We start from the raw sequence: 23552 nt of genomic DNA on the forward strand, positions 1-23552 counted from the left end.
GCAACATGGCAAAACCTCGTCTCTAACAAAAATACATATTTTAAAATTAGCTGGTCGTAGTGCTGCATGCCTATGGTCCCAGCTCATGGCACTGAGGTGGGAGGTTGGCTTGAGCCTGGGAGGCGGAGGTTGCAGTGAGCCCAAATCATGCCACTGTACTCCAGCCTCCATTACAGAGGGAGACCCTGTCTCAACAAAAGGAAAGGAATTTGTATTCCTCATTTTACTGAGTCTAGTGTGAGTTTTTGTTTAAAAAAAAAAAACAGGCCGGGCGCGGTGGCTCAAGCCTGTAATCCCAGCACTTTGGGAGGCCGAGACGGGCGGATCACGAGGTCAGGAGTTCGAGACCATCCTGGCTAACACAGTGAAACCCCGTCTCTACTAAAAAACACAAAAAGCTAGCCGGGCGAGATGGCTGGCGCCTGTAGTCCCAGCTACTCGGGAGGCTGAGGCAGGAGAATGGCGTAAACCCGGCAGGCGGAGCTTGCAGTGAGCTGAGATCCGGCCACTGCACTCCAGCCCGGGCGACAGAGCGAGACTCCATCTCAAAAAAAAAAAAAAAAAAGAACCGGAATAATTTCTTCAAATTCATAAGCATGGCAGGCAGTTTTATTTTAAATTCTGTGGGAAATATGAGTTTAAGGATCTCATGTACCATGCCTTGATATCATTTCTCTATAATGTATATTTTGGCAAATGATATTGTTATGAAACATACTTTTGCATTAGTATTAACTTTATGCATAATAAAGATGCATCCTCAGTTTTTTGTTTAGCTTATGAGAGTTTACAGCTGGGGACATCTTTTACAAAAGTATATTTATAACCTGTTCAGAAGATATGAAACACAATAATGAGATAATCACCTGTGTATTTTTCAGTTAGCAGTTACAAAAGGATTATTGACACTTATAGTTGTTAATATCTCAGTAAAAACATATTCTTGTGATTATTTTAAAATTGAACGCTAGTCTGTATTTTTAAAGTTTCCTTTTATGGAATATTTTGTCTTTCAGCACTTTGCATCTGGATTATAGTTCCCCCATTTAAGAAAAAAGAAAGAAAAATCCTGTTTATATTCAATAGGATTAAAAACACACTTTCAGTTTTAGAGCAGATTTATCATCTACCCTTCAGGCTATTCTTTAATATGGAGCTCTTAAAAATGAGTATCTTAAGATATTGCCCAGATGTTTTAAACTTTAGCAAACTTGTGGTTTTCTTTATTGGAATCTTTGTTTGTAGTATTTGGAAGATGAAAGAAAATATCTCCAGTATCTAAACGCTTTGGTTTTAATTTTTTTTTCTAGAAAGGCCTGCATAAGATAAAGCTTCTATACTGATAAATTTTCAAAATCCTTACTTTTAAAATATCAAGCCGGGTGTCATGGCTCATGCCTGTAATCCCAGCACTTTGGGAGGCTGAGATGAGTGGATCGCCAGAGGTCAGGAGTTCGAGACCAGCCTGGCCAACAGAGTGAAACCCCGTCTCTACTAAAAATATTTAAAAAATTAGCTGGGTGTGGTGGCTGGTGGCTATAATCCCAGCTACTAGGGAGGCTGAGGCAGGAGAATCGCTTGAACCCGGGAGGCGGAGGTTGCAGTGAGCTGAATTCACGCCATCGCACTCCAGCCTGGGCAACAAGAGTGAAACTCTGTCTCAAAAAAAAAAAAAAAAAAAGAAAGTATTGTCAAAATGAGAATTGTACTAACAGTAATGTAAAAATAATATTGTATGTCTATATACTTTTGAATTTACATTGTTATGTGATTCGTATTTGTTTTGTATAGCTGTAACATTTGGTTAATTGTTTAGTGGGTTATTGAATAGATTCTGTTCTTCATTACTTAGCACAATGGAGATTGAGAATGCTTTGTATCAAGTGTCTTCCAAGTGTTGGGAAGTTTTAATTAAAAATATTAAAGATGTCAGTCATTTACTTCTTTTTTTTTTAGGTGGTACCCCAATTGAAAATTTTCTGCAAAATCAGTAACTAAGTTATTTTTCCACAATTATAAACTTAGTTGATGGCATTTATTGAGTGCTTACTACGTTCAAGGTAAATGAAATGGAAGAGTGGACTAGTGCGCTATACACACACGCAATCTCTCAAGGGAAGCAAGTACAAGCACCTTATTTCATCTCACTTGTTTAGAAATTTGATTTTGTTATTTCTTGCTGGGTAACATCATATCTGTGTTAATCGAAAATTTGTGTCTTAGAATGAGATTTCTCTCAAAAGCAGTAGGTAACAGGGATACAAGATAAAGAATTTCATCAGAGAATAGAAATTCTTTTTTACAATGGATAAAATTGTGCTTGTAACAGGGATACAAGCACAAACCAAATCAATATTTAATTATTTTAAAAATATTCAAGGAAAATCTAGTTTTGTTAAAATTTGTATAGGTTGGTAGTGTACATGTTCTTAAAAATCCAAGAACAATAGCAGCAGCAATTCTCATTTAATCCTTCTTTAGTTTGTTCATTCAACCATTCATTCATCAATTTTTTTTTCTATGTACCCATTATCCAAGAGGCACTATGCTTAAATATTGTGGAACACAAAAAGAAATAGTCTTTAATGCTATGTTTTACAAATGAGGAAACCTAATCTCAGAGAACTTAAAGTATAGTTGTCCTTTGGTATTCATGGGGGATTGGTTCCAGGGACTTCCTCAGATACCAAAATCCAAGGATTCTCAAGTACCTGATATAAAATTCTGTGGTATTTGTATATAACATATGCATATCCTCCTATGTACTTTAAATCATTTCTAGATTACTTGTAATACCTAATGTAATGTGAATGCTGTGTAAGTAGTTGTTATACTCTGTTGTTTAGGGAATAATGTCAAGGAAAAAACACTATTTACATGTTGAGTACATATTTTCCAAATATTTTCAATCTATGGTTGGTTGAATCCATGGATGTGGAACTTATGGATATGGAGGGCCAGCCGTATTTGCCCCATGTCATACAATTAGATGAATATGGAATTAAAGCTAGGTCTGTCTGACACCAGAGCCTTTGCTTCTAACCATTGAGGAATGTTGCCTGTCCTGATGACTCCACTATAGGAAATCATGTATTGATATCAAATTGATCTTATATGTCTGTAGTGAGGAATTTGGCCATGTTGGATCTATCCCCTTCCCTCCTTCCTCTGCTCCTTTCTTCCTCCTTTACCCCCACAGCTTTTCCCCTCCCTTAGCTCTTTTTTCTGACAGGTGGGCTGTTTCCATCCCTCTTTGCTGGTACCTTCTCCACTTAAATTTTGGTGTATCCCTTGGTTCCACTCTCTGTGTTCTTCTCTTGTGTATGAGTGTGGATTTTGTGTTTGCTTATCCTGTGTGGAGTTTCTGAGCTTGAATCTGTTAAGAGTATGTCATTAATCAAATTTGGAAATTTTTAAGCCATTTTTTTCTTTCTTTCCTTTTCCTTTTTTAGAAGCAGGGTCTTGCTTTGTGGTTCAGGCGGTGCAGTGGCATAATCTTAGTTCACTACAGCCTCAAATTCTTGGACTGAAGTGATCCTCCTGCCTCAACCTCCTGAGTAGCTAGAACTACAGGCATGCATCACTATGCCTGGCTATTTTTATTTTTTTTTTGTAGAAGTAGGGTCTCATTATGTTGCCCAGGCTGGTTTCAAACTCGTGGGTTCAAGCAGTCCTCCAGCTTTGACCTCTCAAAGTGCTGAGATTATAGTTGTGAGCCACCATGCCTGGTCAAGTCATTATTTTTTCAATTTTCTTTTTCTGCACTGCACTTTTTTTCTTCTGTTTCTCATGCACAAATTTAGATCTTTTAGTATTGTCTTATAGGTCTTTTTTCATTTTTTAAAAAAATCCTTTTTCTGTCCTGCAGATTGGAAAAATTTTTTTGATTTATTTTTAACTATACTGATTCTTAACAGTCTTCTTCATTTTACTATTAAGCCCATCTGGTTATTTTTAAATTTCTAGTTATTGAATTTTTAAATTCTAATATTTTTATTTTATCTTCTTTATCTTCTGTTTCTTTGCTGAGTCTTTTCACTTTTTCTAGATGTCTGAAGAGTCCCAGTAGTTTGTGGTTCCCTGGAGCTCTCTGCTTTGGTAATACAGCCAGAGAATTGGAGCTTTATTTTCCCAGCTCTGCACATACCTCCTGTAACTATAACCATGTCTGGGTCTAAGTAGTAGGCAGATACTCTTCTCTTGCTTTTTTCTTTCTTGAGTTTTAGTCAAATTATTTTACCTCTTGTTATAACTTTCAGTTTATTATTATTTACCAACACTTTATACACAAATTATAGATTCTTCAGATTGTATCTTCTACCAGAGTGTTCACTCTTCTCTGTATGAGGCTGATACGGAGTGAGGGGAGAGCATATTACCTTAATAAAAATTAAGGGTTAAGCTAGGTCAGAGTTGATTTTTCAGTGTTGATAGTTTAGTCAAGCCTGTTTGCTTCTATTCCTAGAGCCTGAACCTCTAGGACTTTAAATTGATACCAGTGGTCTCAGCTCTGAAACAGCCCCCAGAATAAGGGTACCAAACTGACCTCGGAGGTTTCCAGCTTAATTCAGAGGTGTCTAGCTTAATTTATGTCTGCCTTCAAAATTTGGCAATTATGTCAAAGGGGAAACGATCTTTTGTTTTAGGTTTTCAGTTTCCAATGTTATTACTTCAGCTTTATGTAATTGCTAAAATCCCTGCTGTTTTTCCCCTATTGCCCCCTTCCTTACTGTTATCTTCTGCTAAGCACAAAGTGTGAATTTTGAGGTTCCACATGTAACCAGTATAAGTATATCCTTCCCCCCAAACCCCAGTGGAAATGTGCCACGGATCCTTATTTTTATTCTCCACTCCTTTTAGGGCTTTCATTTCTTGCCTATTATGTTTTTAGTTGCTCTTTTCTTGTCCTGTCTTTTGTAAGCACTGCTAGACTCAGAGAACTTTCTGCTTTTGGAACTATTTTGGTTAACCTCTTTAACTTAGCATTCAGTTTCAGAATTCAGCAAATGTGTTTTGGGGCAAACTAGCTGTGTGTTTTAGGTTTGGGAAATGTCAAATTTTGTTTCTCTGTCTTCATGCTTCTGGCTACAAATGTTGGCAGGTGGAACAAAAAACTGCTAGTTCTGGCCTGCCCCTGTGAACAGGTCTCACCTCTCTGGAAATTTGTCCACTTTGTGCTTGTTGCTTCAGAGCTCTTTGGTACCATTAACAATGTGACTTATGATTTATATGGCCTTCCTAGGTGTCATCAGTATGAATGTTGTCTGTGATGCAGTATATGCTACCCAGAATCGGAAGTTCCATATGTTATGTTTTGATTAGAGATTTTACATGTTTGAGTATTTCTGATGAGTGATATTTTTTGAAGTTTGGTAGAAAGAAATGATTAGCTAGTTATTGCTTAACTACTCTCTCTCCATATCTATTACATATGTTTCTGGAATATTTCTATAATCAGAGAAACTCAGACCCATTATAAACCATGGACTCTGGTAGAAATAACAGCTGAAAGCAAACCAGTAAGGGAGGTGGAGTGTATAATTTGTGTTTTGGAAGTACCCGTCTGTGGACGTGTGGGTGATGCTCTAGGTTTACCATGAGATTACCCATCTAATTTTGAGAACCACTGTCCTGCAGTATTTTTCTTTTTCTTACATATGACTTTTTCTTTTTGTGATTTAAAACTAAATGTCAACCAGTTACTATTTAATGAAAATCATAAATTGGTTTAGAGAAATTTTGTTGTGTTCTTACAGCGGGTAGAAACCTAATGCACGTATCATGCATCTAAATTTAGGAATAATTCATTTTATTTTAATCATCTATTCTTATATACAAAGTGCTTTTCAGCAGTATATTTGATTATCTTAGGTACAATGATCTTCACGTTCAGAGTTATAAATGGGAATAATTAAACCTTTAAACATGTTAGAGTTGAATAAGGGCTTATCTAAGCAATACATGCTTAAAATTGCTTTCTTATCAAAGAAAATAAAATTGGAGGTTCAAGAAATGTCTTCAAATTATAATCCTTATGAACTAATAGCTTAACCTTAGTTTTGAATAACTGTTACGTTTTCCATCTTGTAAAAATATGCTTAAATATAAACACATGTGGAAAATGTTAGTTTGGCTTTTAGCAAACTGACATTTGAGTTTTTAAAACCTCACCAAACATTTGCAGTAAAAGATTTCAAAGCTTTGAATTTTACAGTTTGCCTATCAATTCCCTTGCCTGTGTTATTCTATTAACATTTGATCTTAATAAGTATAACCTGTTTAGAATTACTTATGTTTTTAACTTATTATTTGTTTAGATGAGAAATTTAAGGAAGAACTTCATCAGAAATTCTAACTGGCAGTTATGAATGCTTTCTTAAGGAAGTTAAATTTTTGGAATTTCATTGTAAAGATTTTAATCACATGTCCTATTCTTCATATGTCAATCTATGAAATGTTCAGAAATTGTTAATGTTGTTTTTACGCTGTGCTGATTTTAACACAATGTGAGGTCTTCTTCTCCTGATAATATGCTGAGCACATGCACACTGTCATATGCTTGCTCCCTCTCTCTCCTTCCCTCCCATTCCCCCTTCCCCCTGAGTTTGAAATAACTTAGTCGCTTTAGTTTCTGTGAAAATGGAAAGCAATTGCCCTTAGATAGAACTAGAAATTGTAAAGTGTTGGTTTTGTGGACATTTTCCTGTTCATAATTCTTCTTATTTCTTATTTATAAGTACTTTTATTCATATAGGATGCTGTGTTGAAGGGTATAATCATGGAGTCTTTTTTATTTCTTCATGTAAGGTAAGGAGAAAAAAGACACAATAGAAATTACAGTGCTATTTGTGTTTTAAAATTTCTCCTCTCCCTTTTGTATTCCTTATTGTTCTCTTCACTTTTTCTATTGTTTTTCTAGCTTTTCAGGATAGATTTTCTAGATGCATCCTAAATATAACTGACAATAGTTGCCTTTTATTTAAAAGTAATTCATTTAGTTTCCAACCACAAGATATTTAATTCTACATATTTCTATTTTTATTTTACATGGTCTTAATATATCCTTGATTACTGTGTTGATCTTCCAGTTTTTAGGCTGCCACTTATACCATCAAAAGCCATTTAAACTGGACTTAGAGGATAATGAATCTAAATTTTCTCATCTTCCTCAAAACAACAGATACAATTAAAGTCACAAATAAGATGTACCTTCAGAATTGCGAGGAGACAGAACATAGTAAGAATTCAAGTCTCTTATAAACGGAGTTATAAACATCATATTCCAGTATTCATTCTGATGCTTTGTCTGTACATTTGGAGAGCAGAGGTAGCTGGGAGGTTTAAGAGACTGAAAAAAAGGAGAGGGGTGTATGAAGTGTGGGTCGGTAACAAACACCATCACTCTTGAAAAGAAAAAGTCCAACAGACATCCTAGACCTGTGCTTTAGACAGGTAGGAGGACAGTATGTTAATTTTTAAAGACAAAATAATTATATTGAATGAATTTATTGATCATTTTGTTGAACAATTATTATAAGGACATCCCATATTATATTTCAGCTTTTATAAACTATAAATGTTTATGTCTTACATTTTGTGTTCTTTCAACTTTATCTTAATTTGCTTCTCTTATTTTTAGTGTCATTTTGTACATTTGTTTAATATTACTATATTCATATCTTTATAAGTTATAATTTTTTCCTGTAATAATGTAACTTATAAATAATTATAATATTACAAGGTTTATTAAATTTCTTCCAATGATAATTACTATAATAGGCCTGTGGTAGAAAAATGGATCAGGTACTGTCCTTCCAGTTCTGTCAGGCTTTTGATTGAGGTGTTTATATGGCCACCCCATTCAGACAAAGAATGTCAACCAAAAGGAGAAAGTAAGAAGGAATCTATAAATTCCTGATATTCCCATACTTTATTCCCTATGGAAAAAGTCCTGTAAGGAAAATATATAGAAGTTTTCCATAAAATGTAATGATACCATAAACTCTTTCATCCTTAAACACCTGTTAGTCTTGCCACAGTACAATCAGTTCCCTGAAGATAAATATTTCTTGGTTTGTTAGTTGGCTACTTAGGAGTTCCTTTTCCTTCTTAAGATTTTCTTCTCTCCTGCATTTCTTTTCTGACACCATCCAGCTCGTTATCCAAACTAGCAACCTCAGAATTATCATCCATCTTCCACATCTTACACTTCATCACATCCTATATCTTCAACTTCGGAATGATTCCTTAGTTTGGTCTTGTCTCTCTATCCGGTCTTTCATATGAGCTATTCTAAAGGCAGGTGGTCTGCTTCTCTTTACTCTATCCTCCAGTGTTATCTTCATTTTTAAAAAGTCCACTTCTCGCACTATTGCTAAATAGAGTTTAATAATTTCTAGTAGCTTTCAGAATAGTGTCTACACTTATTAGCCTGATAGTTACTACTTTTTCTTTGTCAATTTTTACTACTTTGATTTTGACCTGCATTTTGTTTGTGTTTAACTGGTTTTTCTGAATACATCATGTTTATTGTTTCACACTCAACCCTGAATATTTTTTTTCCCTTAAGTGTCAAATTTCAATTCAGATGTTAAACTTTCCCTGCCTTTTTTGTTCAGAATCACTTCTTTCTCTGCTCTTGCTTTTTATTCAGCTTTGTACTATATATAGTTCTTTTAAAATAATTGTATGGAAAATTGCTATGTTCTTTTATTATAAAATGAAGTTGATTTTTCATTACAAAACAGTTTATATGCTTATTGCACAATTTAAACAGATGTATAAAAGAGCCATAATTGTTCCTAATTTGGCAATAACTACTGTTAATACTTTGGTTGTATTCTTCCAGATTCTTTTCAGTAGACATGTATATTGGATAATTTTGTTTACACAAAAAAAGGATTATATTGCGCATAAGTTTTTGTAAATTAACATTTCTCATTTGAAATAGCATGGAAAATACCTATCAATAGACATAAATCTATTTTAAATCTGTAACATTTAAAAATGCTTAATACTTTAATAGAAGCAACACATACACATAGTTAAAACTACAACAAGGTAGAAAATTAAATGCTTATTTGAAGACTTCTAATTTTGGGAAATCGACTAATTCTGCTATTCATCAGGATTTCTCAGACCAAAATTCAGACAAGACTAAATTTGCCCATTTCCACCTACTATTGTTTATTCTCTGTTTATATTATGCTAGAGCTTGTAGTCTTTGTACTAACGCAAGAAAGGGGAGGAAAAAATTGTCCTTATTCACAAATGATAATTATGTTTAATTTATTAAAAACACATAAATCTCTGGAGTTAATTAAATATTAGAAACTTGGCTGGAAAAAATGGATATAAAGAATGTTTATAAATATCAGCCACAAATAAAAATTAAGTTTAAACAATATCATAATAGTATTAAAACATAGGAAGTATGAAGTAGTGATCAGAATAAAAGATGTGGGGGCTTTGTGGCAAACATGAAACTTTGAGAGATACTGTAACCATGGATTAGATGATGTAATATTGGAAATATATCACTTTTCCCAGCATAGATATAGAAAATTAGTGCAATCACTAATTTTCTAACAAGTTGGGTGCAGTGGCTCACGCCTGTAATCCCAGCACTTTGGGAAGCTGAGGTAGGTGGATCACGAGGTCAAGAGATGGAGACCATCCTGGCCAACATAGTGAAACCCCGTCTCTACTAAAAATAGAAAAATTAGATGGACGTGGTGGGATGCGCCTGTAGTCCCAGCTACTTGGGAGGCTGAGGCAGGAGTATTGCTTGAACGAGGGAGTTGGAGGCTGCAGTGAGCTGAGATTGCGCCAGTGCACTCCAGGCTGGCAACAGAGCGAGACTCAGTCTCAAAAAAAAAAAAAAAAAATCCTAACAAGTTGGTTTTTGGAGTTTGACAACTAGTTGTAAATTTATATGAAGTGCAAAGAACCAAGAACGGCCAAAGTACTCATGAAGAACAACAGGGTAAGGACACTTGTAGAGAGAGAGAGAGAATATGTGTGTGTGTATATATGTGTGTATATATATGTATATATTATATATGAGAGATATGTATAAGATACTGGGATTTCTAAGTCAGTTCAATGTTTTTTTCCTTAACTTGAGTAGTAGTTACACAGACACTTCTTAAATTTTGCACATTTTTTTTACTTACTCTAGAGAAATTTATGAAAAACAAAAGTAAACTATAAACACCAGTGGGAAAAAAAAATCCTTTTATATCAACTCCATAGAGATGCAAATACTGTTAAAAGTTAATGTTTTTAGGCCCTGGCTCCATGGCTCACACCTGTAATCCCAGCACTTTGGGAGGCTGAGGTGGGAGGATCGCCTGAGCTCAGGAGTTCGATATCTGCCCGGGCAACATGGTGAAGCCCGTTTTTACAAAATAAAATATAAAAAAAATTAGCCAAGTATGGTGGCGCATACCTGTATTCCCAGCTATTTGGGGGACTGAAGTGGGAGGATCCTTTGAGCCCAGGAGATGGAGGCTGCGTTGAGCTATGTTTGCGCCACTGCACTCCAGCCTGGGTGACAAAGGAAGATTCTGTCTCAAAAAAAAAAAAAAAAAAAAGGTAATGTTTTTAGCTTAACATTATAAATCTAAATAATGAATTTATGCTTACTTTTAATTAAGTTTATACAATGTCTGTGAACTCTATACTGGAAGATGAAGAATGTAGTGCACTTACACTGTTTTGCCTTTTTATTCTTCCTTATATTTGCTTTGGTTGATTTTTTTATTGATTAACTTTATGACTTCAACAATATATTTAAAACCTTTTTAAAAACTTGATTTTTAACATTTGAGATATTTATGGAGTCTTCTCCATAAAAGGGAGAATTTTGCTTGCAATAATGTATGATGGGCACTTTTAACTTTTTTATGGCTTTCTTTTTCAAAGTCGTACACCACCCTCCTTTTCTTTTAACCTCATTCCATCTTTCTTCTGTTTTTTTTGGGGGGAGAGTTTGGCACATCTCCTTAGTAATTTTTTCCACATGGGATAAAGGATCATTAAGTATTGCTTTGCCTTATTAACCTGATAATTTGAGTGCATATTGAAAATTTCTAGTTTCAAAAATTTCCTCCCTTCTCAGCATAGAATACATTACTCCATTATATTTTTAGCATCTGGTATTCTTTGAGAAGTTTAGTATTAGTCTGATTTTTATTCCTTTTAAGGTAATTATTATTTTTCACTTTATATGCTTTTAGGGTTTTATCTTAATATGAGAGATTACACAAGATGTGTCCAAGTATGGGGTCCTCGTCCCTAATCACTTGTAAAACTGTTTGATGTTTGGAAAAATCTGACCATATTTATGTTTCACCCTTTTTTCCCTGAACATTTCTCTCTTACTCTTCATAATGTTTATTTTCCCTTTCTGTATTTCCTGTTAAATAGATCTCGGACCACCTAATAAATTCTCTGCACCTTTTAATTTTTATTTCATATTTTTAATCTCTTATATTTTCTATCTACTTTTTTGGTATTTTTAAAAATTTCAACTTTTCTATTTTTATCTCAGTTTTTACCCATGCATATTTTGATTGCTCAGGTAATCCATCCAACTATTGATTTTTCAAAAATTTTTCAGTAATTGTTAGTGTATAGATACTGTGTCATTCTCTAGCTGCATCTTTTCATATAATTAGATAGGTCTGTTTGTGGCATCTTTCTTTCCTTGCTTTACAGGCAGTGCTGTTATGCTTTTGTTTGTTTTTATATATAAAATATATTTTTTGACATTTAGTAAGATGTGGAAGAGGAAATGAACATATGCTTTATCATCTCTTTTGAAGTGTAAGGTCTTATAATTTTCATACTTCTTGAACTGATTCCAAGGGTAACATTAAGTGAAATTTTGTTTAGTTTCTATAGAAAACTCGCTTAGTTGTCTGGAATGAGGAGAAATACACACTGATTTCTGTATGTTTGTAGTAACAAGTAATTCTGAGACTGGGATTCTGATTTTGACTTAACCAATTTGCCACATGTGACCTCCATTTGGCAATCTATTAATTATTACTTTTACTTTCTGTTTAGTTTAATGGCTAATTATGGACAGTCTGTGTTTTAAATTCTTATAGTTGTACACTTATGGAAAACATTTCTTAAATGTGGAAATTCAGTATTTTTGTTATAAGATATTTCAATTCATTGATTCAGCATACTTAAACAATTAAAATATTTTACTATTTGTGTTTTAATACTCTTCTGCTCAGAAAAGTTTACATTGTGGCAACTCATAGAAGGTAACTTACTTTTTTCTACTGTGATTTCTTTATAGGTTTGATGAACTCGTGAAAAAATTCAAAGTCGAATATCATGCTGGTGGCTCTACCCAGAACTCAATTAAAGTGGCTCAGGTTGGTTACTTATTTGAAAAGTTAAAAGGATTCAGAGTGATTCTAGACCCATGTCTATTTTGCATAATTGTTTCCATTTATATTGTGTTGCTGTAGAATATAGTTTTGTTCATTTGAACTGGGATTTTAGTAGTCATTGCACATCTAATCAAAAGTTACTTTAATTGCTATTTCTTTGGCTATTGGTAAGCTTGAACTTTTAATATGTTTATTGTTCATTTGCATTTCTTCTTAAATTACTTGTTTCCTTTCACTATCATTTTATAATTTTTCATATGTTACAGATTTATAGAAATTCTTTGTATTTTATAGATAGTATTCCTTTTTATTTTATAAGTTGAAAGTATTTATTTTTTGTCATGTGTACATTAACTCTTACAATGTCTTTTACGGTGCCTTAGTTCTTAATGTAACTTTCAAAGTTTTTAATGTAATTAAACTTTATGGCTTCTTCATTTCCTGCATGTCCTCCTTAGAAAGGACGTTTCTGCCACAAGATAGTAGAAATTGCTCTGTATTATATATAGATATCTATATACATAAATATACATGCATATGTTCATGCCTAAATATGTATAGACATATATGTTGGTAGATATGTATATACATCTATATATCTATACCTGGGTATATCTTTAATATATCTGTATATCTGTCTCTATTCCCATATCTTCCAATGAGTAATTGAATAAACTCATTAGGCATATACTCTATGAGTTACCAGTTTAACCTAATCTTGATTGAGAGAGTTAGTGATCTGCTTAATCTTCCAGCTTTGAAAGATATGAACAAGTTTTACATACCACTGGTTCTTACCTTTGCAGTTTGAAGCTAGCTCAAAATTCTGCTCGTTGCAATCATGTGTCAGTTCTGCTATACTAGATTTCTTTTTCTTTTTTATTGATTAATGCTTTCCCTTTGAATTCTGATTAACTTCAAGAACTGGAAAAGTGGAAAATTGACAAATAAAATCCAGAATGATTTCTTTTCAAGTAACTCTTAGTTGATTTAGACATATAGTATGATTATTCCACATACTTCCAAGCTCAGATTTAATCATAGTTTTCAAATCTTTTATAAAAATGAATCTTTAAGGTGGTCATTAATATGAAGTGGCCTGAGTCTTTCTGTTGGTCAATTGATTTGTATTGTTTTTGGTAAAACATCCAGGTGGTCACTTTATGAACTTCCAAAGTAATAGAAAAAGGATGATTTATGGCCAGGCGCGGTGGCTCACGCCTGAAATCCCAGCACTTTGGGAAGCTGAGGTGGACAGATCACTTGAGGTCAGGAGATCCAGATCAGCCTGACCAACATGGTGAAACCCCGTCTCTACTAAAAAAATACAAAAATTAGGCAGGTGTGGTGGCGTTTGCCTGTCATCCCAGCTACTTGGGAGGCTGAGGCCAGAGAATAGCTTGAACCTGGGCAGTAGAGGTTGCAGTGAGCCGAGATCATGCCACTGCACTCCAGCCTGGGCAGCAGAGTGAGACTCCATCTCAAAAAAAAAAAAAAAAAAAAAGGATGATTTACTAAAGCCTTAATTTATCAAGGCACGTTTTGCATTTTACAGTTTTCAGTCTTTTCTCCTACTAGAACTGGGGGTGATACGGTTAGGCTTTGTGTCCCCACCCAAATCTCATCTTGAATTGTAATCCCTATAATCCCCACATGCCAAGGGAGAGACCAGGTGGAGGTAATTGAATCATGGGGGCAGTTTCCTTCATGTTGTTCTCATGATAGTGAGTGAGTTCTCACAAGATCTGATGGCTTTATAAGGGGCTCTTACTCCTTTGCTCCGCATTTCTCATTCTTGCAGCCTTGTAAAGAAGGTGCCTTTCTTCTTCTTTGCCTTCTGCCATGATTATACGTTTTCAGAGGCCTTTCCAGCCATGTTAAACTGTGAGTCAACTAAACCTTTTTTCTTTTCTTTTTTTTTTTTTTGAGACAGAGTCTCGCTCTGTCGCCCGGGCTGGAGTGCAGTGGCCGGATCTCAGCTCACTGCCAGCTCTGCCTCCTGGGTTCACGCCATTCTCCTGCCTCAGCCTCCCAAGTAACTGGGACTACAGGCCCCGGCCACCACGCCTGGCTAATTTTTTCTATTTTTTGTAGAGATGGAGTTTCACCGTGTTAGCCAGGATGGTCTCGATCTCCTGATCTCGTGATCCGCCCGCCTCGGCCCTTTTTTCTTTATAAATTACCCAGTCTCTGGCTGGGCGTGGTGGCTCACACCTGTAATCCCAGCACTTTGGGAGGCCGAGATGGCCAAAAAATTAGCCGGGCGCGGTGGTGGGCACCTATAGTCCCAGCTACACGGGAGGCTGAGGCAGGAGAATGGTGTGAACCCAGGGGGCGGAGCTTGCAGTGAGTGGAGATCGTGCCACTGCACTCCAGCCTGGGCGACAGAGCGAGACTCTGTCTCAAAAATAAATAAATAAATAAATAAATAAATAAATAAATAAATAAATAAATAACCCAGTCTCAGGCAGTTCTTTACAATAGTGTGAAAATGGACTAATACCGGGAAACTATTAGCTGTTCACTGATTGTCTCCTTCCTTTAGGATCTTCATCAGTTTCTGCCTTCTAAAAGTTCATTAATTATGTAATTAAGTTCTCCCTCAGCTTTCTCCCTGATACTAGTCTCATAATAAAACAGTCATTGCCTACTTTTATTCTTTTGCACTTTTTACAATATTTCACATTCATTCTAACAATGTATTCTAGTAATGGCTTATTTGTTCTTGTCTTTTGCAAAGTAATAAAAGGAATTTGAAGTTTTGGGTAACTTACTATGTGAGATCTTACTAGTAATCATACTTTCATATATCAAGTTATATGACAAATTATGTCAACAAGAAAATGTCCCCAAAGTTCTTAGGTATTTTGATATGTCAAATCATGTTCTTGAAGATTTTAATGAAACCATAGGCAACAAAAACAAATATTGTTGATATCTTGTCCAAATAGAATTCTAGATTTATTTGATATACAGTACAAATGTAAATTTTGGTAAATTTCATTTGGTCTGAACTTCTTACTAATGAAAGTGGAAAGTTCTTATCTGCTCAATATCCTGCACAGCATGTATACAACACTGCTAAAAAGGGGTGTGACTTGCTTAAGTATGATAATTGATGCTTTCTTAATGAACACTTTTGGTTGTGTTGTCAGTTTTTAAAAAATTTGTAGAAGCACTTAATGTGATTTTTGACTTGAAAGAAATGGAAAAAGGCTGGCATTGTGACTCATGCCTGTAATCCCAGCATTTTGAGAGGCTAAGTCAGGAGGATCGCTTGATTCCAGTAGTTTGAGACCCTGTCTCTACAAAAAGAAAAATAAATGGAAGAAAATGAATATGTGCCTAAAAGATGGCTATTTTTGTTGCTGGACATAGATACCTTGCAGTACAATATTAACAAAATATGGGACCAAAGGAATGCCTTTCTCTGATTTGGCAGTACATTGAGAATGAGAATGGAAAAACAAGATTATAGAAAAAAATATTTTTATGAGGTTTCTGTTTCTTTTGTTTGTTTGTTTGTTTTGAGACAGAGTCTCACTCTGTTGCCAGGCTGGAGTGCAGTGGCACGATCTCTGCTCACTGCAACTTCTGCCTCCCGGGTTCAAGTGATTCTCCTGCCTCAGCTTCTCAAGTAGCTGAGACTATAGGCAGGTGCCACCATGCCCAGACAATTTTTGTATTTTTAGTAGAGACGAGGTTTCACCATGTTGGACTGGATGGTCTTGATCTCTTGACCTCGTGATCCACCCACCTCGGCCTCCCAAAGTGCTGGAATTGCAGGCATGAGCCACCACACCCAGCTTGTTTCTGTTTTTGAAGAGGCCACAAGTAGGCTAGAAAAAAAAAACATACAAAAAAAAAAAAACCACACAAATAATTTTATTTATTTATTATTATTATTATTATTATTTTTTGAGACACTCTCTCTCGCTCTGTTGCCTAGGCTGGAATGTAGTGGTGTGATCATAGCTCACTGCAGCCTTGAACTGCTGGGCTCAAAGAGTCCTCCTTCTTCCATCTCCTGAGTAGCTAGGACTACAGTCATACCATGCCATACCTGGCTAATTTATTTGTTGTAGAGACAGGGTCTCTGTATGTTGCCCAGATTGGTCTTGAACTTTTGGCCTCAAGTGATCCTCCTGCCTTAGTCTCCCAAAGTGCTAGGATTATAGGTGTGAACCATTGTACCTGGCCCAAATGGCTCATTTTTATATTAAGAGTGCTTCAGAACTCAAGTAAAAAAGTCACAGAAAAGAGCAACGAGGTTAAATAAAACTTTTTTTTCAGTTTCTTTACTAAAACTGTAACTTATTTGGAATTCAGTTTTGACATCACAAATTCAAATTCAGGTGTTTTAAAGCCATTTCTGCAAGAAACAGAAATTTAACTTAGGATGATAGCCAGTGTCTTTCAGAGTGTTTTAAAGTGATGGACATTTTGAACACTGATAAGCCTATATAATGAATCTGTAAACACAAGGGATGTGATTCATAAGGAGCTGGAATGCCAAAACGTGCATTTAGCTAAAAGATAGATGGATATTTTTATAGAACTATAAACTAATTCCTATATCTAAACACCTATTATTGATAGTAATTAAAATCCTAAGTATTCTGTTTACATGCTTTTGTTGAGAGGATATTTAGCTTAATGTCATCGCATTGGACTGATACCAAGAATGTGGGCTTGATGCATCAGAGGTGTAAGTCACAGTGGATTTTACCTTTGACTGTGTTAAGTTTTACCACACATACAAGAAGGATTGACCTAATGGCTCTAGTGAAGTATAGAAAGGAAACATAAAAGTAAAACTATTTTATTATTTCATAGGCAAAAGGAAGCATGCCATTGTTCTTTTTAATTCAGTATTGGTAAAGTGTTTAATCCAACTGTAGTTCCATTATTTTTTTTAAAAAGTGTGACAGAAATAAATAATGCAGAATAATATATGATTATGAATAAGTTCAATATTAGTTAGCTAGAGCAGTCTTAACAATTTCAGAGACTAGGTGGCTTAAACAACAAGGATTTATTTTCTCATGGTGTTGGAGTCCCAGATCAAAGTGTTGACACCTTGATTCCTTCAGAGGCCTTGCTTCTTGGCCTGCAGATAGCTACTCTCTTTCTGCCTCTTTGCGTGGTGGTTTCTGTGTACATATGTACCCCTGGAGTGTGTCTGCGTGTCCTAATGTCTTCTTATAAGGACACCAGTCAGATTGGATTAAGGCCATAATCAATATACATTGATTATGTCTTTGTATATTGCATGCCCATTAACATAGATTTATAATTATTCTTTTATTCATTTGCCTTTTAAATCATATAGAATAAAAGGAATTACAAACCAAAAGTTCAGTGATACTGGCATTTATATTTACTATGTCCTTTCATTTCAGCCTGCAGGACTCTCTTTAGCATTTTGTGTAGGGCAGGTCTGTTGTTAACAAACTGTCTTAGCTTTTGTTTATCTGGGAATGTCTTTAATAGCCCCTTTATTGTAGGGTAGTTTTGTTGGATATGTAATTCTTGGTTAATAGTGCCTTTCATTTAATACATTAAATATGTCAACTCACTGCTTTTTGGCCTACATGGTTTCTGGTGAGAATTAGTTCTTAATCTTATTGAGAATCCTGACTTGGGACCAGTTGCTTTTCTCTCACTGATTTCAAAATTCTTTCCTTTTCTTTGTCTTTCAACAGTTTGACTATAATGTGTCTTGGTGTGAATCTTTTTGTGTTTATCATGTTTAGAGCTTATTACATTCATGCTTCAAGTTCATGCTTGGATGTGTAGATTCATTCATTTTATCAAAGTCGGGAAGTTTTGGAACATTATATCTTCAAACATTTTTTTCTTTTATTTTCTCTCTGTTTTCTTTCTGGCATTCTCATAATTAATATGTTGGTCTGTGATGATTGTTTAATGATAAGGATTCTGACTAAATAAGATAGAAAAAACCACCATGGTGAGTAAACAAAGCAGAAATGGAACCCTACTGTTCTAACTAGTAACCTCAGCTTGCTTTTTTTACTGGAGATTTTTCTCTCATCCTGAGAAGACTTCAATTTTTACTTCTCTAAATGTGAGAGATTTTGAGTAGTGTTTCACTTGTTTTCTTCACTTCTTACTGTCTTCTTCAATTTGGGAGTAATTGTAGGTTGTCACAGAGAGTGTCGAATATGCATCACTTTAAATACAGCTATCAGTAAATGGACTCTTTCATTCATGCTTCCCAGGGATGACAGTTTTCCTTGGTGCCTAGATACCTTTTTGTTCTTTGGAGATTTATAGTGTTATGTGACTCATTGAATTTTTCAGAAGCCTGATGGTGAGCTACATGAGGTATTTCTATTTAAGTTCTAGGTTCACTTGTTTTTAAGCTTCCTTGAATTTAATTTATCTATAGTATTTTAAAATTTATTTTTAAAATGCCATCTTGGGGTATATTCTGGGCATCCCAAAAATTTTAAATACCATCTTATCCTTTGTTAACTGGAATATAAGCAGGTAATCATTTGAATAACTTTTTTCCTGTAATTATTATAATATTGAGGCTATATGGATTTTTATTTTATTTTATTTTTTATTTTTTTGAGACAGAGTCTCGCTCTGTCACCCAGGCTGGAGTGCAGTGGCGCGATCACAGCTCACCGCATCCTTGACCTCCTGGGCTCAAGGAATTCTCCTACCTCAGCCTCTTGAGTAGTTGGGACTATAGGTGCACACCACCACACCCGCCTTATTTTTAACTTTTTTGTACAGATGGGATTTTGCCGTATTAACCAGGCTGGTCCTGCATTCCTGGGCTCAAACGATCCTCAAGACATTAGCTTGGTCTCCTCTCAAATTAGCAGATCCTTATTTCTGTCTTATAATTTCTAATCTGCTTTTATAATTATTGACTTACATTCAGTCTTGCAGTTTTTCATGTCTCTTCCAGTTAGATAAGCCTCCATATTTGTATTTAACTTCCAGTAAAATTTTAACCATGTTGTTGTTTCATTTTTAATTAAAATTTGAGAGGACTGCCTAAATGCCAGTGTGTTTTATGTTTTATACATCTCAGGGGGATGCTTTTAATTGTTTTCTTGATGTAAAACATCACATAATAAACTAGTGTTCATAATTGTATTTTAAAGCTTTCCAAAATACTATGTAAAATGAGTTTCTAAAAACACTGAACAAAAGTTTTAGGAATTATGTTTGAATGAAATAGAAACATTGAACTCAAAATTGTAAAGCTGATATTTCAAGAACTACCAATTGGTGTAACATTACTAATTGAGTTATGGTATTTAGAAGTTAAAACTGATTTAAATCAAAGGACTCATGTTGTTTATCTATTTCGAGATCTTTTTTGAAAAAAGTTAATCTAAAGTTTTTCTGTATTAAAAAAAATCTGATTATCTCTTTTGTGACCTATTTTACCTAGAAAAGCTAGTTAGAGGTTAAAAGGTTTTTTATGAGATGTACTTCTGTGCATTGGAACAGTCCAGATGTAAATTTAAAAAGAAGAAATGACAATGAAGTGATCAAAGAGAATTCTCTTTTCAAATGCTTTCACCTGGAGCAGTTGTAGAAATGTCAGTAGTACAACTGTATTTATAATTATAGCAGGATGTGGCAGAAGGTGATGCAATACAGTCTCTCGATTCTTTCTGTCATTTAAGAAAGTAGTAAGTACTAATTCTGTCAATTTTATGATTAATGAATAATTTTAAGTAACATAAGCCCTACAAATAAGGTTGACTATTCAAATTGTGATACCTCCTTATAATTTTTAAAGTTTAAATATGAATTAATACTCCTCTTTGTTTGCCTTTCTGAGCTCTTCCCTTTTCAAATTAGGTTGTAAACTTTTCATAGCTAAAAGAAGATGAAGGAAGCAGTGGCTTGCTGTCCTCAATTACAATACTTTTGATGTGTTTGTGAAATTATTCTAACAGATCAGATTCTTTAATGTAAAGAAAAATCAGTATTTCATTTTTCCTTCCTGCCTTTTCTCCCTCTCTCCTTTCCTTGTCTCTCTCCTTTCCTTTCTCTCTCTTTTTCCCTTTATCCCTCCTCTCCCCTTCCCTTCTTTTTCCTCCTCCTCCCTTCCTTACATCTCCTTCCCTTCTCTTCCTACCCTTCCTCCTCCCTCCCCTCTTCTTCCTTTCTTCCTACTTTTTTTATGTATTATATTAAGAAATTATTTTACTACTATTTGTGATGACATGCTTTTAGTTCTGTCTCAGCAGTTATGGTTGTACTCTGCAGTTGTCTAATATAAATCTACACATATCACAGTTACCCACTTCATAAAAGAATGACATATCTCTACTCTTGTGGACCTTAATGTCATGCAGTGTTCCTGGGTATGATATTAAACATGGGTACAATTTGAAATTGTGTTTTTCTGTCTAAAAGCAAAACAAATAAACCTTCAGTAAGAAATACTACAAGCAATGGGACATAATTTCATCAAGGGGATAAAACTCTGTTCCTTTTTATTCTATTTTGGAATTGGAATTCAGAAACGTTTTTGTCCTATGGATGGTGTATTCATTTATTTGAAATGAAAATTGAACTCAGATTTTTCTGAAAGAGTCTCATTTGTTTTTTTTTTGAGACGGAGTCTTGCTCTGTCGCCCGGGCTGGAGTGCAGTGGCCGGATCTCAGCTCACTGCAAGCTCCGCCTCCCGGGTTTACGCCATTCTCCTGCCTCAGCCTCCGGAGTAGCTGGGACTACAGGCGCCCACCACCTCGCCCGGCTAGTTTTTTGTATTTTTAGTAGAGACGGGGTTTCACCGTGTTAGCCAGGATGGTCTCGATCTCCTGACCTCGTGATCCGCCCGTCTCGGCCTCCCAAAGTGCTGGGATTACAGTCTTGAGCCACCGCGCCCGGCCTCTCATTTGTTAATTGGTTCACAAGGATGGTCTTTGCCATTTAAATTATACAGTGGTACTGTCAGCTGCCATTGTTTTTGAAAGCAAAGAAAATATTTAATTGTATTGATTTTCTAACTTACATTCCAATTAATACACATTTCCTTCTTCTTTAAATAACTTAATTGGAATATAGTTCACATACAATTCACCTGTTTAAAATGTATGATCCTGTGGCTCTTAGTGTGTTCACAGGTTTAGCTAGCTGTGCAACCATCACCACAGTTAGTTTCACAATATTTTCATTATCAAATGAAGAAACTCTATAACCATTAGTAGTCATTCCCCATTTCTCTCTCACCCCCTGATCTTCTTTCCATTCAACCCCTGGGCCCCAGACAGTCACTTATCTAGTTTTGTTTCTATATGTTTGCCTATTCTAGACAATTATTTTTGTTTTTGGAGATGGCAGTTTGCTCCGTCTTCGAGGCTGGAGTGCAGTGGCACAATCATGGCTCACTGCAGCCTCCAACTCCTAAGCGCAAGTGATCCTCCCACCTCTGCCTCCTGAGTAGCTGGGTCCACCGGCCTGTGCCACCATGCTCAGCTAATTTTTAACTTGTAAATTTTCTGTGGAAATGGAATCTTGCTTTGTTTCCCAGGCTGATGTTGATTTCCTGACCTCAAGCAACCCTCCCACCTCTGCCTCCCGAAGTGCTGGGATTACAGGTGTGAGCCACTGTGCACAGCCTTTAACCAATTATCGAAAACCTATTCATATCTGTGATTCTAGATTCTTTCACCAATATCTCTCCATCCTTCTACCCCTCTAATTACCCAGGCCTCTGATAAACACCATTTTACTCTCCTATGAGATCAGCTTTTTTATAGTTCACATGTGAGTTGAGATTATGTAGCATTTGTTTTTTGTACCTGGCTTATTTCTTTTAACATGATATTCTCCAGCTTCCTATATGTTACCACAAATGAGAGGATTTTGTTCTTTTTTTTTTTTTTTTGTGGATGAATAGTATTCCATTGTGTATATATACCGCATTTTATTTATTCATTCATTGCCTGATGAACTCTTAGGTTGATTACGTATCTTGGCTGTTGTGAATAATGAAGCAATAAATATGGAAGTGCAGATATATCTTAATCATTTCCACTGAGTATGTACCCAAAAGTGAAATTGCTGGATCATTTTGAAGTCAGATAGCATGATGTGTCTTTGTCATTTTTGCTCAAGATTGCTTTTGCTATTTGGGATGTTTTGTGGTTCTATATGAATTTTAGAATTTTTTTTCTATTTCTGTGAAGATCGTCATTGGCGTTTTGAGAGAGTTTACTTTGAATCTGTAGATCACTTTGGATAGTATGAACATTTTAGCGTTATTAATTCTTTCATTACATGAATGCAGGCTATCTTTTCATTTATTTGTGTCTTCTTTAATTTCTTTCATCGGTGTTTTATACTTTTCATCTTAGAGATCTTTTACCTCCTTTGTTGAATTTATCCCTAGGTATTTTAGCTATTTTTATAACTATTTTAAGAGGAATTGTTTACTTGATTTTTGTTTTTTCAGGTAGTTTGTGGTTGATGTATAGAAATGCTTTTGTATGTTTTGTATCCTACAACTTTACTGAATGTGATTATTAATTCTGACAGTATTTTGGTACATTCTTTAGGGTTTTCTGCATATGAGATCATGTTGTCTGCAAACAAGAACAGTTTAATTTCCACCTTTCCAATTTGGATGCCTTTTATTTCTTTCTCTTGCCTAATTGTTCTGGCTGGGTCTTCTAGACTATGATGAATAGAAAAGGTGAAAGTATACATCCTTGTCTTGTTCCAGATTTCAGAGGAAAAGCTTTCACTTTTTTCCCATTCAAAATGATAGCTTTAGATTTTTCATATATGGCCTTTATTGTGCTGAGCTACATTCCTTCTATTCCCAATTTGTTGATAATTGTAACATGAAGGAATGTTGAATTTTGTCAAATGCATTTTCTGCATCTATTGAAATGATTATATGTTTTTTTCCTGCATTTAATGTGATATATCACAGTTATTGATTTGTATATGTTGAACCATTCATATATCCATAGGACGAATCCACTTGATCCTGGTGAATTATCTTGTTAATGTGCTGGCTTTTTTTTTTCTTTTTGAAGATGGAGTCTCACTCTGTCACCTAGGCTGGGGTGCAGAGGTGCTCCACCTCCTGGATTCAAGCAATTCTCCTGCCTCAGCCTCCCGAGTAG

At 35.1% G+C, this 23552-nt stretch overlaps 1 protein-coding gene across 4 annotated transcripts in view; it reads left to right on the forward strand.

The window, feature by feature from the left end:
• Positions 1 to 23552, forward strand: part of ADK (adenosine kinase) — a 620365-nt gene that overhangs the window by 169405 nt on the left and 427408 nt on the right. For all 4 annotated transcript variants that reach the window (XM_011928472.1, XM_011928446.1, XM_011928455.1 and 1 more), the window contains one exon: positions 12317 to 12395. In XM_011928472.1, the coding sequence (XP_011783862.1) occupies positions 12317 to 12395 (79 nt within the window). The remainder of the gene's footprint in view (positions 1 to 12316; positions 12396 to 23552) is intronic.

Source organism: Colobus angolensis, unplaced genomic scaffold (genome assembly GCF_000951035.1).
Source record: "Colobus angolensis palliatus isolate OR3802 unplaced genomic scaffold, Cang.pa_1.0 Scaffold12, whole genome shotgun sequence".
NCBI classification, from domain to species: domain Eukaryota; kingdom Metazoa; phylum Chordata; class Mammalia; order Primates; family Cercopithecidae; genus Colobus; species Colobus angolensis.